We start from the raw sequence: 23394 nt of genomic DNA, 5'->3' as shown, positions 1-23394 counted from the left end.
TTCCCTTAGTGAGAGAATGCATGAGTGTTTCCCGTGCAAGTATAAGCAAATGTGGTAGCCTGTCGCTTCTACCTTGAGCCAAAATCTTCAACTAGTGAGACTAGCTTCAACCACCCCATTTAGTTCCAATTAGTCTAGCTTGAAAAATTTCCAATCTCAAAGAACCCCCCGATCTCATTCACATCACCAATCCTGCTTGACATTTGATAAAGGAAACTCCAACAACCACATCAAGCTCTAACGACAACCCTTGCTCTCCTCACAATGGCTACTATCCCCGCATTTCTCATCTAGGGTGCAAGCTAAAGCATGCTACCTTCGACGAAGTGTGCCATGGAATTGGCATTGGTTAAGAGAAGAGTAATGGTAACCATGAAATGGAATGGGCAACAAACCGACAAAAAGATGTAAACCAAAAATACATGTTAGAAAAGCAACAAAAGCACAAACATAGCAAAGGTGCAAGGCACCAAGAATATTTTAGAAATTAATCCCACGCACCTTGTGTACACTATTTTTAAACTAATATTCGTAGTCATGTTACTATTTTTAATATTATTTTGAGAAAGTTAGGCTCAACACTTGTACAAGTTGTAATATTCTCCAATATTGGAAAAAAGACCTCCAACTCAAGAAGGGCACAAGCACTAACTTTTCAGTTGCTTTTGAAAATCAATCAATGTAAGCTAAGGATGTATGCACGAAGTGAGAGAGACTAGCCAAAACCCAAAAAGAAGGGCAAGTTGTCCATCCCAACCCATGTATAAATATATTATTATACCAGGCATTTCTCTAACTATGCATGTCCTGACTAGCAAGGCCTTCACCCTTAATAATGATTGTCTTGTGTCTTCCAACCATAGTTTCTTCTTACATTTGTCATCTTCAACTATCGTATTCAATTGTTGTGTCTTGCTCCTAATACATATGCATGCTTTCTCTTGGCCTTTGACCTTTGTACTGGCATGGCAAAAGAAGGGCAAGTTGTCCATCCCAACCCATGTATAAATGTGCTATTATACCATGTATAAATGTTCTCTAACTATGCCTATCTTGACTTGCAAGGCCTTCACCCTTAATAACGATTGTCTTGTGTCTTCCAACCATTCTTGGTTGGAATCTTCTTACATTTGTCATCTTGAACTATCACGTTCAATTGTTGCCTCTTGCTCCTAATATCTATGCATGCTTTCTCTTGCCCTTTGACCTTTGTATTGACATGCTTGACCACTCTTTTGTCACATTGGTAGGGTATTTCTATGGTTAGCTTTACCTTTGATTTAACTTTTGATATAGAGGGGATCTATGTGTTGTTAGTTGTATTTTGCAAAGTGCACTCTCTTCATTGTTGATCCCATTTCTAAATGCTTAATTGAACTGTGATTGAACTTTTGAACCTTCTCTTTTGTTTGCTCAAGTTGGTTGACCATGACTATCCTAGTATCTCGTACTCTCTATTCTTCATTTATCATCAATATTTTTATGACATTTTCCATCAAAGTGGCTTGAGATTTCCCCACAATGATGTAAACTTGATCTTCTAAGTATTGTTTTTTACCTTCGAAGATACTTAGGCTTTGGTTTGTAGTTGCAAGCTCTTTGCCTTTTGCTTCAACTATGTCGCAAGCCTCGTGAGTTGACAGTATATCTCTAGTGCTCCTAGAGTTATTTATGGTGGATAATGATTTTTGGTGTTCTTCCTTGAGTTCTCTTCTTGGCTACTTCTTAATGGCTTCGGTGGCCCCAACTCTATCTAGCTTGGCTAGTTTGCTAGGCCACTAAACAAATAATTGATGCGTCAACTCTTAACCCCTTGGACTAAGTCAGATGGTGGTTCCGTGTTAGGGAGAAAAATAGAGTTCTATGGCATGGTTGGGCTAGACTAATACTTGGTGGATTTGTCTCTATGGGTACTAGCATTCACTAATCCCCACCATAACATCTATTCTCTTCCAATGCATGACTTTGCCTAAAGCAAAGATATCCCTATTTTATAGTAGTGAAGTGATGCTCATGATGTATTCCCATGCTAAAGAGGGTCGACTATGAGATGATGACAATCAAGCATGTTGATGCTTGCTACACATTCATTGATGCAATGGATCTTGAAGCAAGCTTTACACATGTATTAATTTTTTTTGGCAATTCAAATCCTAGAGTTGGTTTAACTTTTAGGTCCGCAACAGGAGGTTAGGATAGTGAGCAATGTTTTGCTCTTAGTTTGTTCCCACATGGAAGGGCCTCTTCGACAATTTGTCCACTTCAATAGGGCATTATTGATGGACAAAGATTCAACTATTTTCACTTTCTATGATCAAGGTTTGAATCTAATCAACATTGACTTAGTGTTACTTCTTTACATTTTGTTCTAGATTGGAACTCACTTAGAGCGAGAGTCTTGGAGTATTTTTAGATCGTGCATTTGAGTACTTCAAGCATATTCTTTGAGCATCCCTTCTCATTGTTGCATGTACCATGGTATAAGCTTCTCGTAGATGATTGCTATGATGTGGGACATGATAACAATTCTTATGGGTTTGTCGTTGTCCATTATTGCATATTTTATTGCATTGACCATCTATGATTCGAAAGTGTTAAGATAGTATAATGCCAATAGAATCTCTCTTTAGGATAATAAGGTGCTGCCTTCTATGTGGGCAAAGACATACATGCCTCCAAAATAAAGTACATGCCCAAGAATATGGTTTCATGCAACAAAATACTGCATATCTTTGGATAAATCAATGCAAAAACGAAGAAAGAAAGCTAGCATATGATGTTCAAAACTACTTCAACACAAGCTGCCTATTTGTGGCTCATAATTGACACTTTCATGCAAATAAATTTTGCATTTGCTCCAAATTGGCAAGCTTGATTTAAGTTACATGCTCTTTATGCATAAGAGGTCATTCACCTTGTGAATGGCCTTCATGCCTTAATAAATAAAGGCCATGCACATGTGAATGCCTTTTGTGAAGGACAATCTCTTAACTGAGGCTTGTTACACACCAAATTATGGATGTCCACCTCATAAGTTTTAACCAATCAAAACACTTATTTAGAGGTCGGGTGCCCACAGTCCACACACTGGAGAGGACGTGACCTGTTGACCTGCTAAACAGGCTAACTCCCCCCCACATTTGGACAAGGAGTCTCCCCTAACCACTTTGTAAATTGATGGACAAGGGTGCACAGTTTGCATTTGCAGCCAATCAGAAAAATGATGTATTTATCATTTTCTCCTTTTTTATAAAATGTATCCTTTTGGTGTCTAAGGTATTGTGCCCTTGTCCACAACCAGTTTCAAAATGTGCATGCCCAGACTCTGGGCGGGGGTTGGGTGTCCATGTGTAACCAGCCTCATAAAGCGTCTTTGGGTGTGAGAATGGCTGACAGTAGACAGGAAGTCAAAAAGCGCTCTCCTGATGACTGTCTAAAAACCTAACAAACTGCAAGTCATAAGACACTATCACAAGTAACAGCAAGTGAAACCAAACATCAATGCTATACACCTGATGATGAAATGGTTTGTGTCAAGATTGGAACAGCACTTTCAATCAATAGTGCCAGCTGCTGAGGTGAATCGACTTTACATGAGGTTTCAGCCCACTCTTTCATGCTATATTTAAGCATTCCAAGCATGCCCTTGTAAGTACCTTCTTGTAAAGCATTTTCCTGATCCTCAAAAATCTGGCTGCCTTGTCTTAGAGAACTTATCAAAACTGGAAATTGTGTAGTTTGTTGCTTCAGAACTTCAGGACATTCAAGATCCTTTCCAAATTCAAGTATTGGCTCATGCATCCTGTGTGTTACACTCATCTGTGTCAAAAACTCAACAAATTCTGAGTGTTGGGTGAAATCAATCCAGCTGTCCCAACTGTTTATTAGGCAAACATCCTGTTGGGAAGGTTGTAGCATGCACCCTTCATCTTCATGGATAGTTTTAGCACCCAATGGAAAATAAACTGTTGATCCCATGTCTTGAGCCACACTGCCTATGGATTTGACGTTGGATAATACCTCAACAATTAATCTCTTCATCACTGACTCCCTGTTTGAAGCAGCCAGCTCTGACTCTGGTGTGTACTTTTCCCACTGTTCCATGCTCCTATTTAAAAAGCTGACGAAGAATGCCGCCATCCTTTTAATAAAATTGAAAAAATCGTGAAAATTCATTCCTGTTAAAGAAACAAGGTGATGAAATGCTAAATGCCTGCCTTTAAATTTAGAAAAATAAGAGTAAATAGGCTAGAACCTAAAGCATTGCACGCCTTTAATATCAATGTAGAATAAAACGTATGACATGTTTGACTCGTACTTAAGAAGATAGAACTATCTGTTAAGACCAAAACAGTAAATTTAGGCTGACCCATAGCTATGGGTCTTCTAAGGTTATATGTCCCACACAAAGAATCAAGGTCCATTACATGCTGAGAACCATACCTATATTGAAAAACCTACGGTGTCTGAACTCATTACATATAAGACAATGATTCGGCTGCCCCATGATGATAATGGACTGCCAAACCAAGCTATCATGTGCTATGATCTTGATAGCTATGGGAATCTTCGTAAAGTTCATTGCTACTATCCAAGCCTTTGGAGCACCTTCTCTACTCACAGCACCAACAAATGAATGCACGAAGCACTATGCTTAAGAAATGTCTTAAGTCCACCAAATGGCAGTATTCCACCACCAATCCTGGGAAGAGTAGGGTGACCAGATGGCAAGGGATTGTACACCACGTATTCACACCAAGCTATCATACCAAGGGAAAATATAGATGACTGCATTGCCCAATGCCACTAGGAGTGAGCCAAACCGTGCAAATTCCTCTCCTTAGGAGTGAGGCCTCCACAATGTGCAAGGACCTGATGAGGAGAGTGGACTGTAACACATCCCAAAGCTGAGCATAAGACAGGGAGTGGCCAATGATCCACCCCCAAAAAGCAGTCTCAAATTACTCTATTGCTTGTCCAGAATTTGTTACTCTCGTAGAACAATGTGCAAGGTAGAAGACTAGGAAGCAAGAGTGCATCGAAACATGCCATGATCATCAGTTTACTTTTGCACACTTGCTGTGAATCCCAAACCACAAAGGGACCTGTCAAAAGGTTGAATGAAAATCTCTATGAGAAAGGGAGCAGAGCGAAAGGCAGTGTATCAAGGACTGTGAAGACACAAGGAACAAATGCAAAGGAGAAAGGGAAAGGAGGTATGAGGCAACAAGGGGCAAGGGAAAAAGAGGCACAGCAGCAGCAACTGTGGTGAGGATAGTGGGTTGTACAGCTGCATACTGCTAGTGTAGTGGGAGAAAAGTGGGGTGAGCTAATGAGGGTTAAAGGTGGCAAGAGGGGCTGCTTGTGAGCAGCAGATTGCAGCCCACCGATACCCTCCATCTCTCTTCAAAGAATCAGAAAAAACTGTGGAATCAGGGTAGAATTGTCACATTTGGCCATTCTCTTGAGATGCACATATCAGCCCAAAAGCTCTTCTAGAGCTCAGCATCAATACTCCATGAATTGCTTCTACAAGATCACTGTAGACAGGTGTTACCCAGACTACAAATACAACAGGATCATAGAAATGGACCTTGTGACACATTGGGACAGTCTCACCACCTTGCTCATAAATTGGTCATACCAACTTTTTCTCACATGTGAGGATAGCTGAATGGACAGTTGGATGGCCTAGTTTTGGTCATCTTGGTTGTCTCGGGCCTCAATCCTTGGCCTATACGTATGTGCCTCCTCTCTACTCTCTAGTGTCATGTCTTGCACACCTTGCTTCCTATGGAGAGGACTAGACTAGAGGCATTCTAGTGATCAACCATAGCCCATGTGGTTTGCACTCACCTTCTCATGCTTTTGTAAAGAAATGCCCAAACATAGAAACCCAAATACAATCATATGACAAAGCACAAATTGCTAAGAGAACATAGGGTTAGGGTAAGTCAAGGATAATGAACACAATGAATAATGAATGAATCAGTATAGAATACAATGCTCAATGCAGCAAACACACTATGCAGTGAATGAATATTAACCCCTAAAATCTTGTCTCGAGGACCAGCCAAAGAGTATGAGTTGGAGAGCGCCATACTCTGACGGATCCTGAAACGCAGCAAGGCAGCCTCCAAAGGTGTTTAGCAGCAGCAAATACAGTAGTGGATGACAAATCAACAGATAGGCACAAGACTGTGTGAAAACAGCAACCGCAGACCAAGCTGATGACCTGGCAGCTAGTCGACTGCTCTGATCAGCAAAAGCCAGCTCAAGGAAGCCCCGGAATGACCAGGTGGCAGCAGAATAGTCCAAATGCAGTAGTCAAAGAGTAGTTTATGGCTAGGCAGCAGTAGATGTCAGCAAACACAACAATTTGACAATCACCAGTTGTAGGCGACAGCTATTCAGGGCTGAACGCAAAGTTTGCAGCGCAGCTTAAATGCAAGCTCGAGAAGGTGTACAGTAGTTGCCCTGATGATCAGCAAGAATATGGCTGGAAATAGTTCGAACCTACAATGGACGGTTGAGAAACATGCACCAATAGATGGGCAACAGTCTAGGACAGCTCTGACTGATTGGACCCCTTCGTCGCGTCATGAAGTACGACGACTAGAGATGCCTCAATCTTTTCCTCCTGGAGCTCAAGAGGTGCCGAGCTGCACTACTGTGAGATAGAAGGCCAGCTCACCCAGAGGGACACACACACAAAGTAGTGACAGACTTTTTCTATAGAGCTGACCCTACTAACACTACCAGCCTAGCAGAGACAGAGCCACACCGCCAGACACCTTACAGGTCACACCGTGGAGTCACATTGGATAGAGCCATTTCCCTTCGTCGGGCACCACGACCCCATCTACCAAGACCACGTTTGAGGAGGCCACACCACAATCGGATTAGAGCCATTATCACGAGACACCGAAGACTCACCACCAGGCATATCAGTGAAGCAGCTGGGGACCGCATCATAGCTGAGATCATGTGCAGATCTTGAGATCAGCTACAGCCCATAGTCTCCACCACACTTCTATACATGGTTCTATCAGATCTAGTTCTCCTTTCCTTTCCTTTTCTTTTCTATCGATGGAACAACACTACACATGGTTCAACCCTAGTATAGTCCCATCGTATAGTTATTTTCAGTATTGTTTCATAGGCCACCCACTTATTTGTAATGTTATCTTTACCTTACTAATGAGATGACATTAGACATGGATGTACTCTGGATTTTGTCTCATAGGCCACATTGACCTTATGTAGACGTTAATATGTCTTTCTTTCTTTCTTTCTTTCTTTCTTTCTCTCAGCCATAGCTCACAACTCCACTACTTCCACTTGCTCATGCTCCCACTCGGGCTTCTCCCTTTAACTTACGCATGATGAGGACTATGATGAGCATGGGTAGTCCAAAGCAAGTAAAGACTTAACCATAAAAATTAAAATTTGTTATTTTAAACTTAATACTTTACAATTTAGTACTACAATCTTATGTGCATCGTGTAGGTGAATGCTAATACATTTAGGTTGACAGGCAACACTCTTTCGAGTGTGATACATTCAAGTTGATGAACAACACTCTTCCGAGTGTACATCAAGAGGTGGATGAGGGAGAGGTGATCTTTGCGGAGCTCTATAGAGAGCTTATAGCAATAGATACTCGTGACACTCGTAGTCAGTATGCTCGTGGGCAAGGAGTTTGAAGTAGGTGGTCATTCGACACCCTCCAACATCAAGGAGGGTGGTTCGAGTTGCTTGCAAACATATATCAGGCAAGACTCTAGTAGCTCCCATCCCGTACCTCATGATGATATCCCCTCCCCCCTCCCACACAACCATTGCCTAAAGAGTCATCATTTGATGATGATGGTAATTCAAAAGGAGAAAATCTTTGCAGAGCTCTATAGAGAGCTTATAGCAACAGATACTCATGACACTCGCAGTTAACGTGCTCATTGGCAAGGAGTTCGAGTAGGTGGCAACACAGGGACATGGTCATTCGATACCCTCGGACATCTAGAAGGGGTGGTTTGAGTAGCTTGCAAGCATATGTGAGGCAAGGCTCTAGTAGCTCCCATCCTATGCCTCATGATGATATCCCCCTCCCCTCCACACAGCCATCATTTGATGATGATGGCAACCTCATCAATGAGGGTGAATATAAGAGTGTCTCATCATCCAATATCGAGGAGTCATCTTCAAACTCTCTTGATAAGCACTCGGATGATTCTGATGATGATAACGATGATGATGATGATGATAGTGATGCCTCATCATAGGCCACTCTCTTCTTTGTATCATTGTATCCACTATGATCCATGTATATACTAGTTGTATTGCATATTGCATATACAACCTGCAGGACCTAGACACTACCATATGCCAATTTTGGATTTTAACCTCATGTATTCATCTTATTTTGTAATCGCTTTCCTATTTTCACTTTAAACATCTATTCTATCATTTATAGTTTTTTTTTTTAATCAAGTTAATTTTTTTTCATACTAATATCATACCGTACCTTATAAAATCATAAGGTACCATTTAGTATCATATTTTATTTTACCATACCATATCGTACCTGACAACTATGGGGTACCTTTGCCCATTCTATGACTAGAAAACACAAAGAAACTCCTACTTTGTGAAGGGTGTAAGGAGAAACATCTCATCTCATCTGTCACCAAAGGTGGGATACAATTCAGCACTTGCTCTTGTGAAGATATGCTAGGGTTTGCACTGAGGAAATATAGCATGTACAACCAAGATTGAAACATAAAGACTTAGACAAAGCAAAGAAAAACTCAAACCCTAAACGCAAAATGCAAAAACTCAAAAGTCAAACACGGAAAGAAGAAACTCTAAAGTGAATGAATGTTATAAATGAATGTAAGGGTATACAAAATATCCAAGGGCAAAGCGATGCAGTGTCGGAGAGTGATGTCCATGAAGACAAATCCCAAGTGCTATGACCACCAATCGAAGTGTCGAAGTGTTGGAGTGCGGGAAATACCAAACACCGATCACCAAAGTGTCAAGGAATTTATGCGACAATAGGAGAGGTGTTTGCTAATGTAGACGATCTACTAGACAGTAAAAACACACGTACTATAGCAATCACTTAGTGGGAGAGATGACAGCAGCCTATTGCTTGGCACCAGATGCTAAAAACGAGGCTGATAAAGTGCTATGGTGACGTAGCAGATGGAGACCTTCAAACAGCAAGGCAATGGCTCAAAACTGGCTACCTAGGGCTGGATAGTGATGGGCTGGAGCCAGTGATGGTTGAACAGCAAATGGTAGGTGGCTAATAGCCGAAATCTACAAGGTAGAGTGAGAAACCTGCACAAAAGGATGAGGTTGGAGGATACCCCAAAAATTTAGGGTTTTGGGAAACCACTGAAACTCTCTTGAACCGCGCACCAAATTTGTGTTTTTCATTAATTAAACATATTTTGGTGGTGTTTAAAAATGCTAATCAACTGCAAAGCAAGTTTTAGCTCAATAATCCCTCTCAAGCCCAAAACTAAGCCTAAAAGGAAAGGCCGATGATGTTTACCCCAAGGCGTTCCATCCCAAAGTAGCCAAGGCATCGGACAAAGGGTACACCTCAGTTGCCCAATGGCTTACCAAGATTACAAAGGCGATAGTTATCTTACCAAGGGAGTCCAAGTAGTCAGCCCAAAGAGGACAAGGCATCAGACAAAGGGTACTCGTCAATTGCCCAATGGCCTACCAAGCCCTATAAACACGGATGAAACCACATTGAACTTTTTTTTTGGAGGGGAAAGGGGAGGGGGGATGATGGTATGAAAAGTTAATTTTAGGAGTGGTGGCCGATCAAGTTCCAATGACCTAGAAGACAAGAGTAGGGATGGTAAACCCAACACATCACAAAATAGTACAAGCTTACCCAACCACTCGAGGATATCAATGACGAGGAAAAGATGAAGAAGTATCATGTAAAGAAGGATAGCGGTGTAATCCATTGATGAAAACAGCTTAGGATCTGTCTAGTGGTGCTCTGCACAATGGGATGCATTGTATGCTACATACTGAAGAATGCTCATATAGTAGGTGCCACTTGGACAGTGTCCCTCGTGGGAAAATTATTCACTTGCCCAAGCACCCTAGTACAAAGCTAATGAAATTGTGCAATGCACAAGGGAAGGTACAATAGGGGAGAAAAGGCCGATGCCGAAGACAAGTGCCAAAACTTGTAGAATACCAAGAAAGGTAGGAACCCCCTCTCAACTTGGATGTCAATGCCGAAGAAAAAAGAGGAGCCTAAAAATATTGGTCTTCATATGGTGCTGCGAATCATGTGGATAAGAATGATGAAGCATCCCTACTAGAAAAGCAAGGATAGAAGTCACTACCATGATAGCATCAAGAGAGATGTTGCATGATCCGTCACAAGAGAGAAAGCCTCCATGCTAGTAGAAGAGCAAAACTCTAGGTAGATGGAACCATGAAAGGAATGGCACGCATCTCCAACTCAAAAAGCACAGGTGCAAGTCTGCATGTTAGCCCCATACTGAAATACAAAACCTTGCAAAAGAAATCAAAATCTGCAAGCACAAAAATGTGAGTAGTGAGATGCTCCAAAAAAACCAAAAAAAAAAAACTGAAAATAAAATAAAAGAAAGCAAAGCTAAGTACAATACAATGAGTATATAAGTATGCAGTGGAAGTCTAAAAAGAAAAAGTCTAAGTATATAGCCACCATTGCGTACGATAAGGTGGGGATGGGATGCTAAAAGGTATAGTGGATGCCCTAAGAATGGATACATAAGGTACAATACGTGAGCCACTAGCAGACTAATCAGCCAATCCTTCAGTAGTAAGGAGATAGACTGCTAAGGCTGTCCGCATACCATATACCTAGTAGCCACTAGGGTAGATGGAGTAGATAGCGTAGCAATAGCACGTGTAGCCCCACTGGACTAGCTAACCGAAGTGGACACAATGGTAGCAGTCTGTTGTGGTTTTCTAGAAGGAAGACCTAAGGCCTTGGTACAACACTCCTTGTCCACATGGCCCGCCGACGTCTAGCAGTGTATGCAAAACCTCTTTTTCTTAGGAATTTGCTACCAAAGGGATCATATTTCTTTGTTTCCATCGGAGGAAGTGGTGTTACCCTTGTTTTGGCTTGCCTTCACATCTTGCAAGTTCCTGCCACTACTAGTTTTCCCTCCTAAGGAAGAGGAAACCAACCCTTGCCCCTTTGAATGGATGTGTGTAGAGGACTTCTTGTGGATTGATCATGCAGCCTTGCGTAATGTAAGAATTGATGCTTGAACTCGTGGAAGATCAGTAATCTAGGTAGTGAGATAATGTGTTGGATAAAATGGAAGTATTTATCGGGTAACGTATTCAAGAAGAACGTGCCTAATCGTCATCTCACTTTGGGGAGCCAGTACTAGCAAACTCGACAAGTAACCGCCGATATTCGGCCAACTTGACTTTCAAATCATCCCCTTTCTTAATGGAAACCTACTGAAGCTCTAAATCGAGATTGATACGTCAAGTATGATATCGAGCCACATAACGGTTAATGAGATAACTCTAATGCTCAAATGCAAGGAAAAAATGTTGTAATTGAGAGTGGAACTCAGGAGCAACCCGTGCATTAACTCAACATTGGCTGTGGCATTGCCGACTCTCCATTGACGGATGCAATCAAGGTGATCTAATCGAGGCTCACTATCAATGACGAGGTCCCAAAGTCCCTGAGATTCAAGCACTTGTTGCATGAATTCTGAACAAGTGGTGAAATTCAACCTGTTAAAATGAGTCTTATCTGCTGTGAAGACAACTTTTTTCCATTGCAACAAGAGTGGTAGTGCTAGGAGATAGAGAAGGTGTGTATTGAGGATAGGGTGGATAGGGGAGAGAAGATAGGGGAGTGGAGTACGCTTGGGAAGTAATCAGAGAGTGCCCACCATGCATACGAGAAGTGTACATGTGGATCCAAATGTGGGCAAGGCCGGATTGGATATGGATATGGTAACTGCTTGTGGAGCCCAAGGTGGAGGGATAGTGACATGGGGAGCTGTGGATGGGAATCCCTACCTAGGAGTGACCCAAGGGATGTGGGAAGAGTTTGTAAGTAGAGGATGGATATCCCTACATCTGAAAGGTCGTGTGGCGAGTTTGTGAGTGTCCCGAGGGTAGTGAGAGGGATTCCCATCACAACCGTTCCAGAGTGGAAGGAAGTGGTAAAGTAGGGATATATGGAAGGTACACTGTTAAAGGGTAGCATTCCCCCTAACGATGCACCAGGAGGTGGAGTGAATGGAGGGTAGGTAGATGGTGGAATGGAGAAAGAGAAACTATTAGGAGCGGAGATGGAAGATGACCCCAGATTTTGAAATAAGGATGTGAGTAGATCAGAATATGGAGAAGATAGTGGTGGGATGAAAGGGAGTTGAAAAGTGTGGTTTACTTGCTCAAATGAAACAGATGGTAGAGGCATACCAGATAAAGGGTATTTGCTTCAAGAGCCTCCTCTATTAAAGTTAAGATATTGAAAACCAATAGGCTCCTACACACCGAAAGAAGAAACAAGAGAGGATTTTAGCTCATATAACTCAAAAGAGTTATATGAACCTCACATGAGGCCTGGCTGAGATAAAGAAGATGGATCCCTAGACGTGCCAAATGTTGTGGTTCCTCTAAGATTAGAGAGATGACTAGTCTCACCCATCGGTCTAGACAGAGTAGTAGCACTTGTTAAAGGAGTGTAAACCCAACTATACGTGATGCGGAAGTACTCCTCAAACTCTTCATCTATAAGATAGCCAAAACGAGAAAAAGAACATGGTAAAGATAAAGGTGTGTCTAACTCCTCCTCGAGACCATAATGCCTTCTCAAAGCCTCCAATAATGGAGAAGCTTGATAGGGCGTCATAGGATCCGAAGAAAAAGGTGCCTGAGACATTATGAGTCAAAATCGAGTCGCATGTAAGTCTCGTACAAAGACCAGCCTCCACAATCACCACATGATACTCTTTAGAAGAGCACCGACTTTGATACCATGTGAAGATATGCTAGGTTTTGCATTCAAAAAACACAACATGTACGACCAAGACTAAAACACAAAGACTCAGATAGAGACAAGTAAAACTAAAACCCTAAATGTAAAACGCAAAACACAAAATGCAAAAACACAAAAGTCAAACACAAAGACCAAAACAAAGAGAAGAAACTGTGAGCCGAATGAATGTTGTAAATGAATGTAAGAGTGTACAAAATGCCCAAGGCCAAAGCAATGCCGTGTCAGAGAGTGGCATCCACCGAAGATGGATCCCAAGTGCTATGACAACCACTCACTGTGTCAGAGTGTAGGAAATAACAAACACTGATCACCAAAGTGTTAGGGAACTAAGGCGACAACAGGAGAGATGTTTGCTGATGTAGATGATCTGCTGGACAGCAAGAACACAAGTATTGTAGCAGTCGCCTGGTGGGAGAGATAGCAACAACCTATTGCCTGGCACCAAATGGTAAAAACGCAAGCTGACCAGGTATATGATGATCCAGTAGATGGGGACCTCCAAACAACAAGGCGATGGCTGAAGACAGACCGTCTGGGGCTGGATAGTGATGGGCTGCAATCAGTGATTGCTGGACAGCAGATGGTAGGTAGCTGATGGCTGAAATCTGCACGGTAGAGTAAGAACCTACACAAAAGGATTAGGCTGAATGGTGTGTAGCCTATCTATCTATAGATAGAAGGGCGCCCCAAAAATAGGGTTTTGGAGGACCACTGAAACTCTCTTGAACCGTGCACCAAATTTGTGTTTTTCATTAATTAAGCCTGTTTTGGGGCTGTTTAAAAATGCTTATCAGCTGTAAAGCGTGTTTTAGCTCAAGAACTCCTTGCAAGGGAGTGCTTGGGTCAAAACCATTTGTTCCTCAAAAGTGTTAGCTCAAAGGCTGCGAATCTGGTCCCTTAATGTGTTAGCTCACATCTGGAAAAACTCTATGTGCATAGTGGCAATTAATTATCCATGCCCAAAGGGCAATTGAGGCTCTATCCTCTTGTCCTCAATACTAGCTAAATGTGGGTTGCATCTGTAGCTCTTGGATCTGAAGGGTATAGTCTCTTGGTAGCAATTGCTAGATGGCTGGCAAATGTTGGCAAAAGTTGGTGAGAATCCCTCTCCTCCCAATACTACTGCCTCGCCTTGTTAGCCTCCTCCTAGCAGACCTTGCTCAACTCTCTTAAGAGCCTATTCCACTTCCTTTGTAATCCCTCCATCCTATGCCTAGTCTCTAGCCCATAGTTGCTTGATCTATCTATGCACCTCCTTTCACTCATAGCTTGAGGTTGGGATCCAACCAAAACACAAATTGAGGGCCAGGTCGGATGCCTCCAAAGATAGGGCAATAGAGTCAATGATCTGACAAAATGGTCACTGCTAGTTGCCCAATATGTCCCCCTTGAGAGTTTCCCCAATCACCCACATAGAACCTGTCTTACTGCTTTAGTCCCATTAGCATGTAGCCCCAAGAGAAATCTAGTGACTCATTGCACATGCAGAAGGCTGGATCCCTCCTGACATCTTTGGCACCCATTAATAGGAAAGCCTCTCAGGTATCGTGTTCACAATCTGCACTACCCTGTTGATCCTCTAGGGTCTCTATATTATTGAAGTGGGCTCCAACAGAGGTTCAAGGGCCCCATTGTATCATTCACACTCCTACACTGATTCATCTTTAATGAACATTCATTAACAGTAATACAGATTGAGGAACAAGGTGGATACTTCCAGAGACAAAATGATAGAGGCAATGATCTGATAGATTGGTCCCTACTAGTGGCCCAATCTATCCTCCTTGAAAAATTCCCCAATCACCCACATAGAACCTGTCCAACCACTCCAGTCCCATTAATAATGTAGCCCCAGGAGAAGTCTAGTGACTCATCATGCATGCGAAAGACCAGATCCCTCCTAACATATTTGGCACCCATTTCAAAAAGGAAAGCTTCCTAGGTCTCCTACTCACCATCTGCACTTCCCTGAAAATCAGCTCCCATGACCAAGCTCTCTCATTGAGATATCTTTGAGATAGAACCAGGCCACATGCTCAAGCTTATGTCAATCCTTTCTCATTTGAGGCATCTTTGAGGTAGAGTGCCTTTGAAGTTTTGCTTGAGGCAAAGGTTTGTCATGTCCTCAGGTAGAGCTTAGCCCTGGTAGATTTTCTCTTTGGGACACAAAGCTTGGCCATGTGATAATGATTATCTCAACTCACCACATGCTCAAGCTTGGCCACATGCTTTGGAGATCTTGGCAACATGCTCAAGCTTATGTCAAAACCCTCTCTCATTTGAGATCAAATATACCAATTTGATGAGACTTTACCCTAGTAAAATTTGATAATAGCCACATAATAAATGAAAAGGGAGCCAAACCATGAGAATCTATATTATAATCCATGTATCAAATATACCAATAACAAGAATTGTCATTTTGTATATGGATGATGTAGACAGCTATATAGCCCCTCATTGAAGCTGCCCTATTGATCCTCTAGGGCCTCTAGATTATTGGAGTGGGCTCTAACACAGGTTTGAGGCTTCACCACGATGGGGAATAGTGATCCATTGCGCGTATATCCCATAGGAGGTTCTTTACCTATCCTTTGGCTGCATGGTGGAGGTGCATCAATGGTGGGGCAGTTATACCCCCCAAAACAAGCACCAACGGGGACTGTGTGTAGGGGAAACAATCCCACATGTATCAAGCCCCTAACGGAACTCAATTGGTCATACATTCACACAAATACCAACACCTAGTGGGCCATCCACCTTCCACAATGTCCTACTTCCTTGTCTCTGAGGCACCTCATGCTGCTCCCAGTGCAAACATAGGCAGAACTATTGCACTCAGAGAATGCCAATGACACAGCTCTCTACATTGAGGATGATGAGGTGATGCTGGAGAGAGAGATTGGCATTGAAGATGTTTTGCATGGTAGTAGTGTGAAAATCAACTGCTGCAAGTCCGTTGGTGGTCTTCTTACAGATCTGACTCCAGTACTGATTGGGGAGTCCACCCAGGCTTCAGATGGGTGAGCAGGGGATAGCCAAAAAAACGAGGATGACTATTACTCAAAACTTAATGATAAAAGAACACAATAGTGTGCCCTGCAAAACAAAGCCAAAGGCAACTCTAGGCACTGTTGCAGTCAGGGCAAGATGGAGCTGAGTCAATAAATGAGGGCAAGGCAGCCTAGGAGAGAGAATGATGTGCTATTAACAGTATGATGGAAAGAGAGTAAAGGTAGCAATAAAGAGAAGTGATCAATGAGACTACTTCTATGGTGGAGACAGGGGAGCTGTTTAGAAGACAAAGGTGGGATGGCAAGCCTGAAAATGAAGAAGGAAGAGAAGATGATGATGAAAAAAGGATGAGGGTTGAGCAGCTGATGTCATGTTGACATAGCCTTGAGTCTGCATGTTCAAATCCAGGTATGGAACACCGGTGATAATCAGATATTGAAAGCTACTGGATCGTGTGTAACGAATGCATAATACTGCTAACGAGACAATTACTAATTGTTCCAACATTGTCTTCCCATTTTGTTTCCATCTAAAATTCATTTAAATCTCTCAAAAGGAGATTGTTAAGGTCATGCAAATGCAAGTAACTAAGATCCAGATGATAGGACACAACAAACCTGAGTTCGCTGCCAAATTTCTCTGACATAGTTCCTCAAAATTGTCAGCAATTGCTCTAATGTCTTCAATTGATGCTACTGTTTCTTTATAGTCAGTTAGAAGAAGATTCCACTGCATCAACAATCAAATGAAGGATCAAATAATCATGTGAGAGGAAAACATTTATCCTCTACATCAACAGAAATCAACAACAAATTGAAACTTATACAAACCACCCAGTTAAGGTTATAACCATTGAACCAGTTGTGATTGATAGATATTGCATCCTCCTGTCATCAAAGCATCTGACTGCTATTAGACTAATTATACTTTTCCTATCCACATGAACTTCTTTCATAGAATCATCAGGAAAACGAAATTGCAACAGGTACTCAACTCAATGAACTGACTCAAAGACAAAAATATATTTCAAAGAAATGGTATTATCAAAATCAAGCAAAAGTAAGCACGAAATTGCCAAAATCTTTTCATACGCCTCTGTGCTAAGCTTCTTTGATCAACCTTTGAACCATGCATGTGCATCTCTAAATCATGCTCAATTGTGGGCCTTGAAGGAAATCATAGAACACACTATGTTTCTGTCCATTGAATATATCTTTTTATAGCCTTTCACTCTTGTTACCATCACGGACGATTAAGAGACAGGGCACAGCTCTTGTTTGAATTAAGATGTCCCCATGTAGATTCCATTCTAGAACGAGCAAAGACTGCCTCTATTGGGGTAAGGACTTCTTGTTTAGGTATGGATGTCTCATGTCATAAGTTCAGCCATGAATTCTTTAATCCCATTATTCAGCTCTTGTGGATACAATGGAATTAGACAAAGAATATGTGTTAGACCCTAATCAGTGGCAGGAATCGAAGGTGAAAGTGGAAAAAGCGGAGGGCAAACTGAGGCTCAGACCAAAAATCAAGGTCACGTGCAGATCCAAAGGGCAAAGACAAGTCACTAGGGAAAGAAAAAGAAAAAGCAAAGGGCAGCTGCCAGAAAAAGCAGAGGTGCTGGGAAATATGTTGTCGTGTAAAAAACAACAAAAAGCGGAGCATTGCAGTAAAAAGCGAGAAATAGAGATGTCAAAAGATTTGAGAAAGCGTGCCGATTTCTCAACAAGGTCTTGGCTCTAGGAACTCAGTTTAATTGACTTCAGTTTAAAGTATCAGGTCTATCTGCAGATTCAACAAAGTCAATAAGGGTGCACTTCTCTCCCCAAGGTGCTACCCTAAAGACTGTAAGAGATGATCTCTATGTCTTTTTTTTGCGAGTAAAATGTGGCTGATTATATTACTCAAAAAGACTGATTACAACGGAGTGCTAATGCTCAACACACTAGCTGGAGCTGATGAAAGTCACAAATACATCATGTATACAGGCCTCTCAAGGCGGTCTGGGGGGGATGGGGGAAAGGAGCCATGGAGGGGGGGTGAATAGCCATCAAGGGCTGCTTGCTTGCATCATGAAAAACAGGTCCTGGCCGCCCCAAGTGCGCATGAAATGACATCGGAGCTCCTAACGAGCCCTGGACTCGCCTTGCACCTGATCCCATCGACCACGGAGGGAGTGGATAATGGAGGTCCAGAGCTCTACCAAGGTCGCCTGTACTAAAAGTCTCTCTCCGACGAAAGCCTCCTGACACCGCAACTTCCAGATATGCCAACCAGTAAGACTCCCTATGATGTCCCATACCTCAGAGCGGTCTGTTGTGGGCTCCAATACCTAGCGAATGGGTAGAGCCTCCAAACCGACCACTGCACACGACCCTACCTCGATAATGAATATCGTGTCCTGCATCCCGGCCTCATACAGAAGAAGGTGATGGCCCTGGCTGACTGCCTGCCAACAAAAAGCTCCCCATGAGATACATCCAAGGCTGGGTATTATATGGTGAAGGATCCAGCATGCTCCTCTCCACATGAGCTGCGCCGCCTCACACGACCAAAGGCAGTGCTTTGGGGTTTCCAGAGGCTGCTGTGTGCGATGCTTACAACCTCTCTCCTTCATCTGGAAAAGCCAACTTCCCATTGCCAAGCCTCCATGTACCACCAATCATAAGAAATACGATACCCTCCTCGACCTCCAACTATCCCATAGGCGGTGCCAAAAGGTCCGTCCGAAAGGCTTCGTGATGCAGTGCTCCGCCCAATGCCTGCTACATGAAGACGCCCAGTCCATATCCTCCTGCATTAGTACGTGTTTGCCAATCCTAGCAGTGTACTTCAGGAACCTCGGTGGTTTCTTAGCGACCGCAATGGCCGGCCATAGCCACTCTCCCGGATTCCACTCCAGCTCATCAAGTGGCCTGCCCTCCCAAATCCAAAGGTGCTACTCCCTGAGCTCCGTCGAAAAGACAAAAGGGTCTAATCGCCATGTCTTCCCCCACAGGCCAATCACTCAGATCCTCCTCCATGAAAGGAAAGCTATCCCCTCATCCTATTGCCCTCTGTCAAGAGCCAGGCGCCCCCCCTCCTATACGGTGAAGAAGGTCCTTGGTGGAGTGCCGCCCACTCTACCTGCCACCTGTAGGGAGATGCCTGCTAGTGAAAACCTAGCGGCCCATACCTCCCGGGGCTCTATCGACTCTCATATTGGGGGAGCAAGCCATTCCTGAGGTATTGTTGCATCTATCTCCCTTTTCCTCAACTCCACTCCTCTCTGGCAGCCTGATACTCGCTACAACACCTCCTCATCCACCATCCTATACACATCCCACCATGTCCTAATGGTACGAGCCAGGCCTGCCCCCAGCCAGCCCACTGGATGTGGGGGCGCTCGCCAATCTCTGTCCCTTCCCGATCTCTGACCTGGGGGTTCCAAACCACCGGCTAATGGTCTATCTCCTCCTGGTAGCCTAGGGGGCTCTGGATTAGGGTCTTACGGAGTCCTTGCCACGCGCGGAGCAAGCTACGTAGGAAAGGTGATCTCAAGGGGTGATCTGGGCTGACGTGAAGATCCATCTTAGGGGCAGCCTCCACTCACCGCCAAGCCTCGGTCTACAATCCTAAAGACCCTCCTGCAATAGGACCTTCTAGGTCTATCCTCCTGGTGTGAGGTCGTGGACAACTAGCTTGCCCAAGAGGGCCATACTCTAATACTCTGGGTCTATGATCCCAAGCCCTTCCTCTGACCGATGCTGTATGATGGTCGCCCACGCCACCTTGGCCCAAGAATCCCTGGAGGCATCTGACCCGAACCAAAGGAAATTCCGCACTAGGTAGCGAAGCTGCACTAGGCAGGATAAGGAGAAGCACCAACACAAGGCCGTCGCTAGGAGGACCTGGTTAACTACGAAGGCTCGGCCTGCTAGTGAGAGGCTAGCCATGCTCCAGTAGGTCAGCTTCTTCTGGATAGAATCGAGGACTGGAAGAAACTGTTGGGCGGGAGTGATATCGAGTCCCACCTGGAACCCTAGGCAACGGACGGTCTATCCTCTGCTCACCCATCTAAATCCCAGGTGGAAGCCCCACTCCGTGCTAGAGTCCGGGTCTCGGAGGAAACCAACCAACTTTTGCCAGTTGATTTTCGCTCCCGCTACAGAACAAGACATCTCAAGAGCCAATCTCACTCTCTCCAGCATCAACTCATTGTCCTCTATGTAGAGTGTTGTATCATCTGCATACTCTGAGTCTAGCAACTCACTCTCCTCTCTCATTGCAAGCTGGAGGTCGCATAATCCGCTCACACGTGACCTGAGGAAGTGAGACATCACCTCTACAAAGAGTAGGAACAGGTACGGGGCCAGGGGGCAGCCCTGCCGGACTGATCTCTCCAACCGAAACTCCTCCCCTCGCCTACCACCTATGAGAACCCTGCTGGTGGCCGATTTGTAAAGTGCGGAGACCCCGCGAATCCAAGCCTGGGGGAGACCCAATCTCACCATGATACCCTCTAGAAAATCCCAGTCCAACCTATCATAAGCTTTCTCGAAATCAAAGAGTAGTACGGCCAGCCTCTGCCCACTGTGTTGAACCCACTCTATCGCCTCAAAGAAGGTGAATACATTGTCTAGGATGCTCCTATCCTGGACAAAGCCTGTCTGTGTGTCATGAATGATGTCTGGAAGCACAAGGTGTAGTCGCCTGCCAATCATCTTTGCCAATGCCTTATAGGCCACTGATAATAAGATGATCTGTCTCCACTGGGAAAGCTCCAACCAGTCTCCCCCTTTGGGGAGAAGACTGATAAGGCCTGCCGAAAGACTCCCTAGCATCTGTCTTGAAGTGAAAATCTCCAGGAAGGCCATCATGTGGGGGTCCTTCACCACCTCCCAGTAGGTAGTGAAGAAGGCCTTAGAGAGGCTATCCTCTCCCGGGCATTTCTTCCTATCCTGTGTGTGGAATGCCTCCTCTAATTCCTTCTCTGTAAAGAGGGCTAGGAGGGAGCGTCCCATCTCCTCTATGACGAGGGACGGAATGTGATCCCAGACCAGCTGTCTACAACATTGTCCTTTGGCTGAGGCTGTCTCTTGCTAGAAAAGGCGTCTGTAATAGTCAGTGGCAATCTCCATCACCTCATCTATGCTAGAGCGAATCCTCCCATATTGATCCCGAAGGCTGCGTATCTGCTCTCCAAAGGTGCGGAGCTGGTGTGCCTGAAAGAACTTCCTGCACATCGTGTCTCCCTTCCATGCCCAGAAGGCTACTAAGGTACGGAATAAGAACTCCGAGTGCCTGTCCTCTAGGCCGGCAATGGCTGCTCGTGCACGCACCTCCTATGCGTGGAGAATGGAATCCCCTAATGTCTCCTGTAATAATCTTTGCATGGCTGCTAGGTCCTGCCGAAGTGCTCTCTCCTCCTCCCAGCACTATTGCCTGGCCTGTAGGGCTGCCTCCTGGAGACACTACTCAACGCGGCTAGGACCTCTGCAACCTCCTCTGCGATCGGGTCCCTCCTGCCCCACTCCTTGGTCCAAATTTACTCAATCTAGCTCTTCACCTCCTCCCTCCTATAGATCACGTCAAGGATCCGACAGGATCGTGTGTCTAGGGCAGATGCTGGGGGATCAAGTGTCAAGAGAACCGGGCAATGATTGGACAACATGGTGCCTGCCAACTGCCCAACCTGGCCTCCACGAGAGCATCCCCACTCTCGTATATAGAACTTGTCCAACCGCTCCAGCAGGACTCCACCTAGCCGCCTGTAACCCCAAGAGAAGTCCAGCGACCTCTCCCTCCTGTGGAAGGCTAGGTCTCTCCAAGCATCGCGTGCTCCTACTGCCAGTAGAAAGACCTCCCATGCCTCCTGCTCCTCCCCAACCATGCCCTGGTAGTTTCTGCCTCTGCCCTGCTAGTCCTCTAAAGCCTCGAAGTTGTTGAAGTCTCCTCCAACAATCCACGAGTCCACCACTCGGAGTCCTTCCACAATCTCCACCCAAAACCTATTGCATGCCCTAACCTCAGTGGGGGAAGAGACATTGAGGACTCCCAGGCACGAGTCCCCAATATCCAATCTGATCCATAGAACCCTCCCTGCCACTATCGTCCCGTGGTCTCGTACACAAGCCATGAGACTCGGACCAGTAGATGTGCAAACACCCCTACTCCTACCATGGGCACCGATGGCGTGCTCCCAGTAAGTGTGTGAGCTACCCAAGAGTACCTTCCCTACCCGTTGGACCTGGGCGAGAGTGAGCTTGAGCTCCTATAGAAGTAGAATGTCGATCCATCTAGCAAGGGCAGGCTGCAGCTCCTGCTAGACAATCAACTTCCTAGAACCACGTGCCCCACTATAGTGGAAGCTATTCACATTCCAGGACGCAAGGTGTAAACTCATGGGGAAACCTATGGCTGACCGAACAAGCATCTGTTCGGTGTGGAAACTGCTGACAAAGAAGAGGAACTATGAGGCATTCGTATACGCTTCGCTGCCGGCCTGGAAGGTGAACTCCATTCCCCTATGGTGGCCCTCGAGCGGACCATGGGAGTGACGGATGCGCCTGGTGGAACCACCACGGCATCTATCAACCATGCTGAGAGGCGAGACTCCGTACACTCGTAGAAACGGGCCGCCTGTAATAGGGGCCACTCAATCACATCCATTGGCGCTCTCCACTGCAGAGGGGCTCGAAAGATAATGCTCAAATGAGGGACGTCGGCCCCAGCCCACCAATTAATGTCCATCATGCAACTTGGCCACTGCTGGGAGAAAAGTGTCAATCCACCTTCTCCCATCCACTCGAAGATGTGGTCTGCCACCTAGCTCTTCACCTCCTCCTCAATCTGAGACATCGTCCAATCTCCTGTATGAGAGGTCTAGAAGAAGAATGCATAGTTTGGTCCATCCGGTGGTGCTAATAGGTGGACCTTGCCGCTCCTAGACTTGTGTACCACGAAGATTCCCACCTCTAGGGATAGTGGGAACTCTCCGCGCTCCGCAACTCTCAAGTAAGACCATGGCCCACTGCGAAAAAACTCCTGTGGTAGCAAATATGCTTGTCTCGGGAAAGTGTTTCGGGCACCATGAACGGATGAACTAGTGGTTGTGTGGGGAGGGGAAGAGAGGCAAGACTGCCGGCGAGTGGAGGATGACGGCGTGTGGGACTCCTCACCTCTTGTGGAGGGGGCGGGGATAGGGGGGGGGATGGGTGGGGGGCGGATCCCTTGTGATGGGTGGGGATCAAGGGGGCTGGACGGCAGGGGTGATGATGGGGAGAGGGAGGATCTAGGAATGGTGGGGTGGTCGGATGCACCCGAGGGGGGGAGCC

The 23394-nt window shown here is 44.8% G+C and overlaps 1 protein-coding gene across 3 annotated transcripts in view; it reads right to left on the bottom strand.

The window, feature by feature from the left end:
• Positions 1 to 2833: 2833 nt before the first annotated feature.
• LOC148010436 (2-oxoglutarate (2OG) and Fe(II)-dependent oxygenase superfamily protein) overlaps positions 2834 to 23394 on the bottom strand; it is a 144634-nt gene continuing 124073 nt past the window's right edge. Inside the window, exons 7-9 of one of the 3 annotated variants that reach the window (XM_087671022.1) lie at positions 16909 to 16965; positions 16696 to 16807; positions 2834 to 4178 (exon numbers count right to left, since the gene is read on the bottom strand). In XM_087671022.1, the coding sequence (XP_087527148.1) occupies positions 3505 to 4178; positions 16696 to 16807; positions 16909 to 16965 (843 nt within the window). In that variant the 3' untranslated portion in view covers positions 2834 to 3504. The remainder of the gene's footprint in view (positions 4179 to 16695; positions 16808 to 16908; positions 16966 to 23394) is intronic. The other 2 variants (XM_087671023.1, XM_087671024.1) reach the window with 2 other exon arrangements.

Source organism: Lygodium microphyllum, chromosome 29 (genome assembly GCF_053477565.2).
Source record: "Lygodium microphyllum isolate KBCC chromosome 29, Lygodium_microphyllum_v1.1.10, whole genome shotgun sequence".
Lineage (NCBI taxonomy): Eukaryota > Viridiplantae > Streptophyta > Polypodiopsida > Schizaeales > Lygodiaceae > Lygodium > Lygodium microphyllum.
This window is presented reverse-complemented; position numbering and strand designations above follow the sequence as displayed.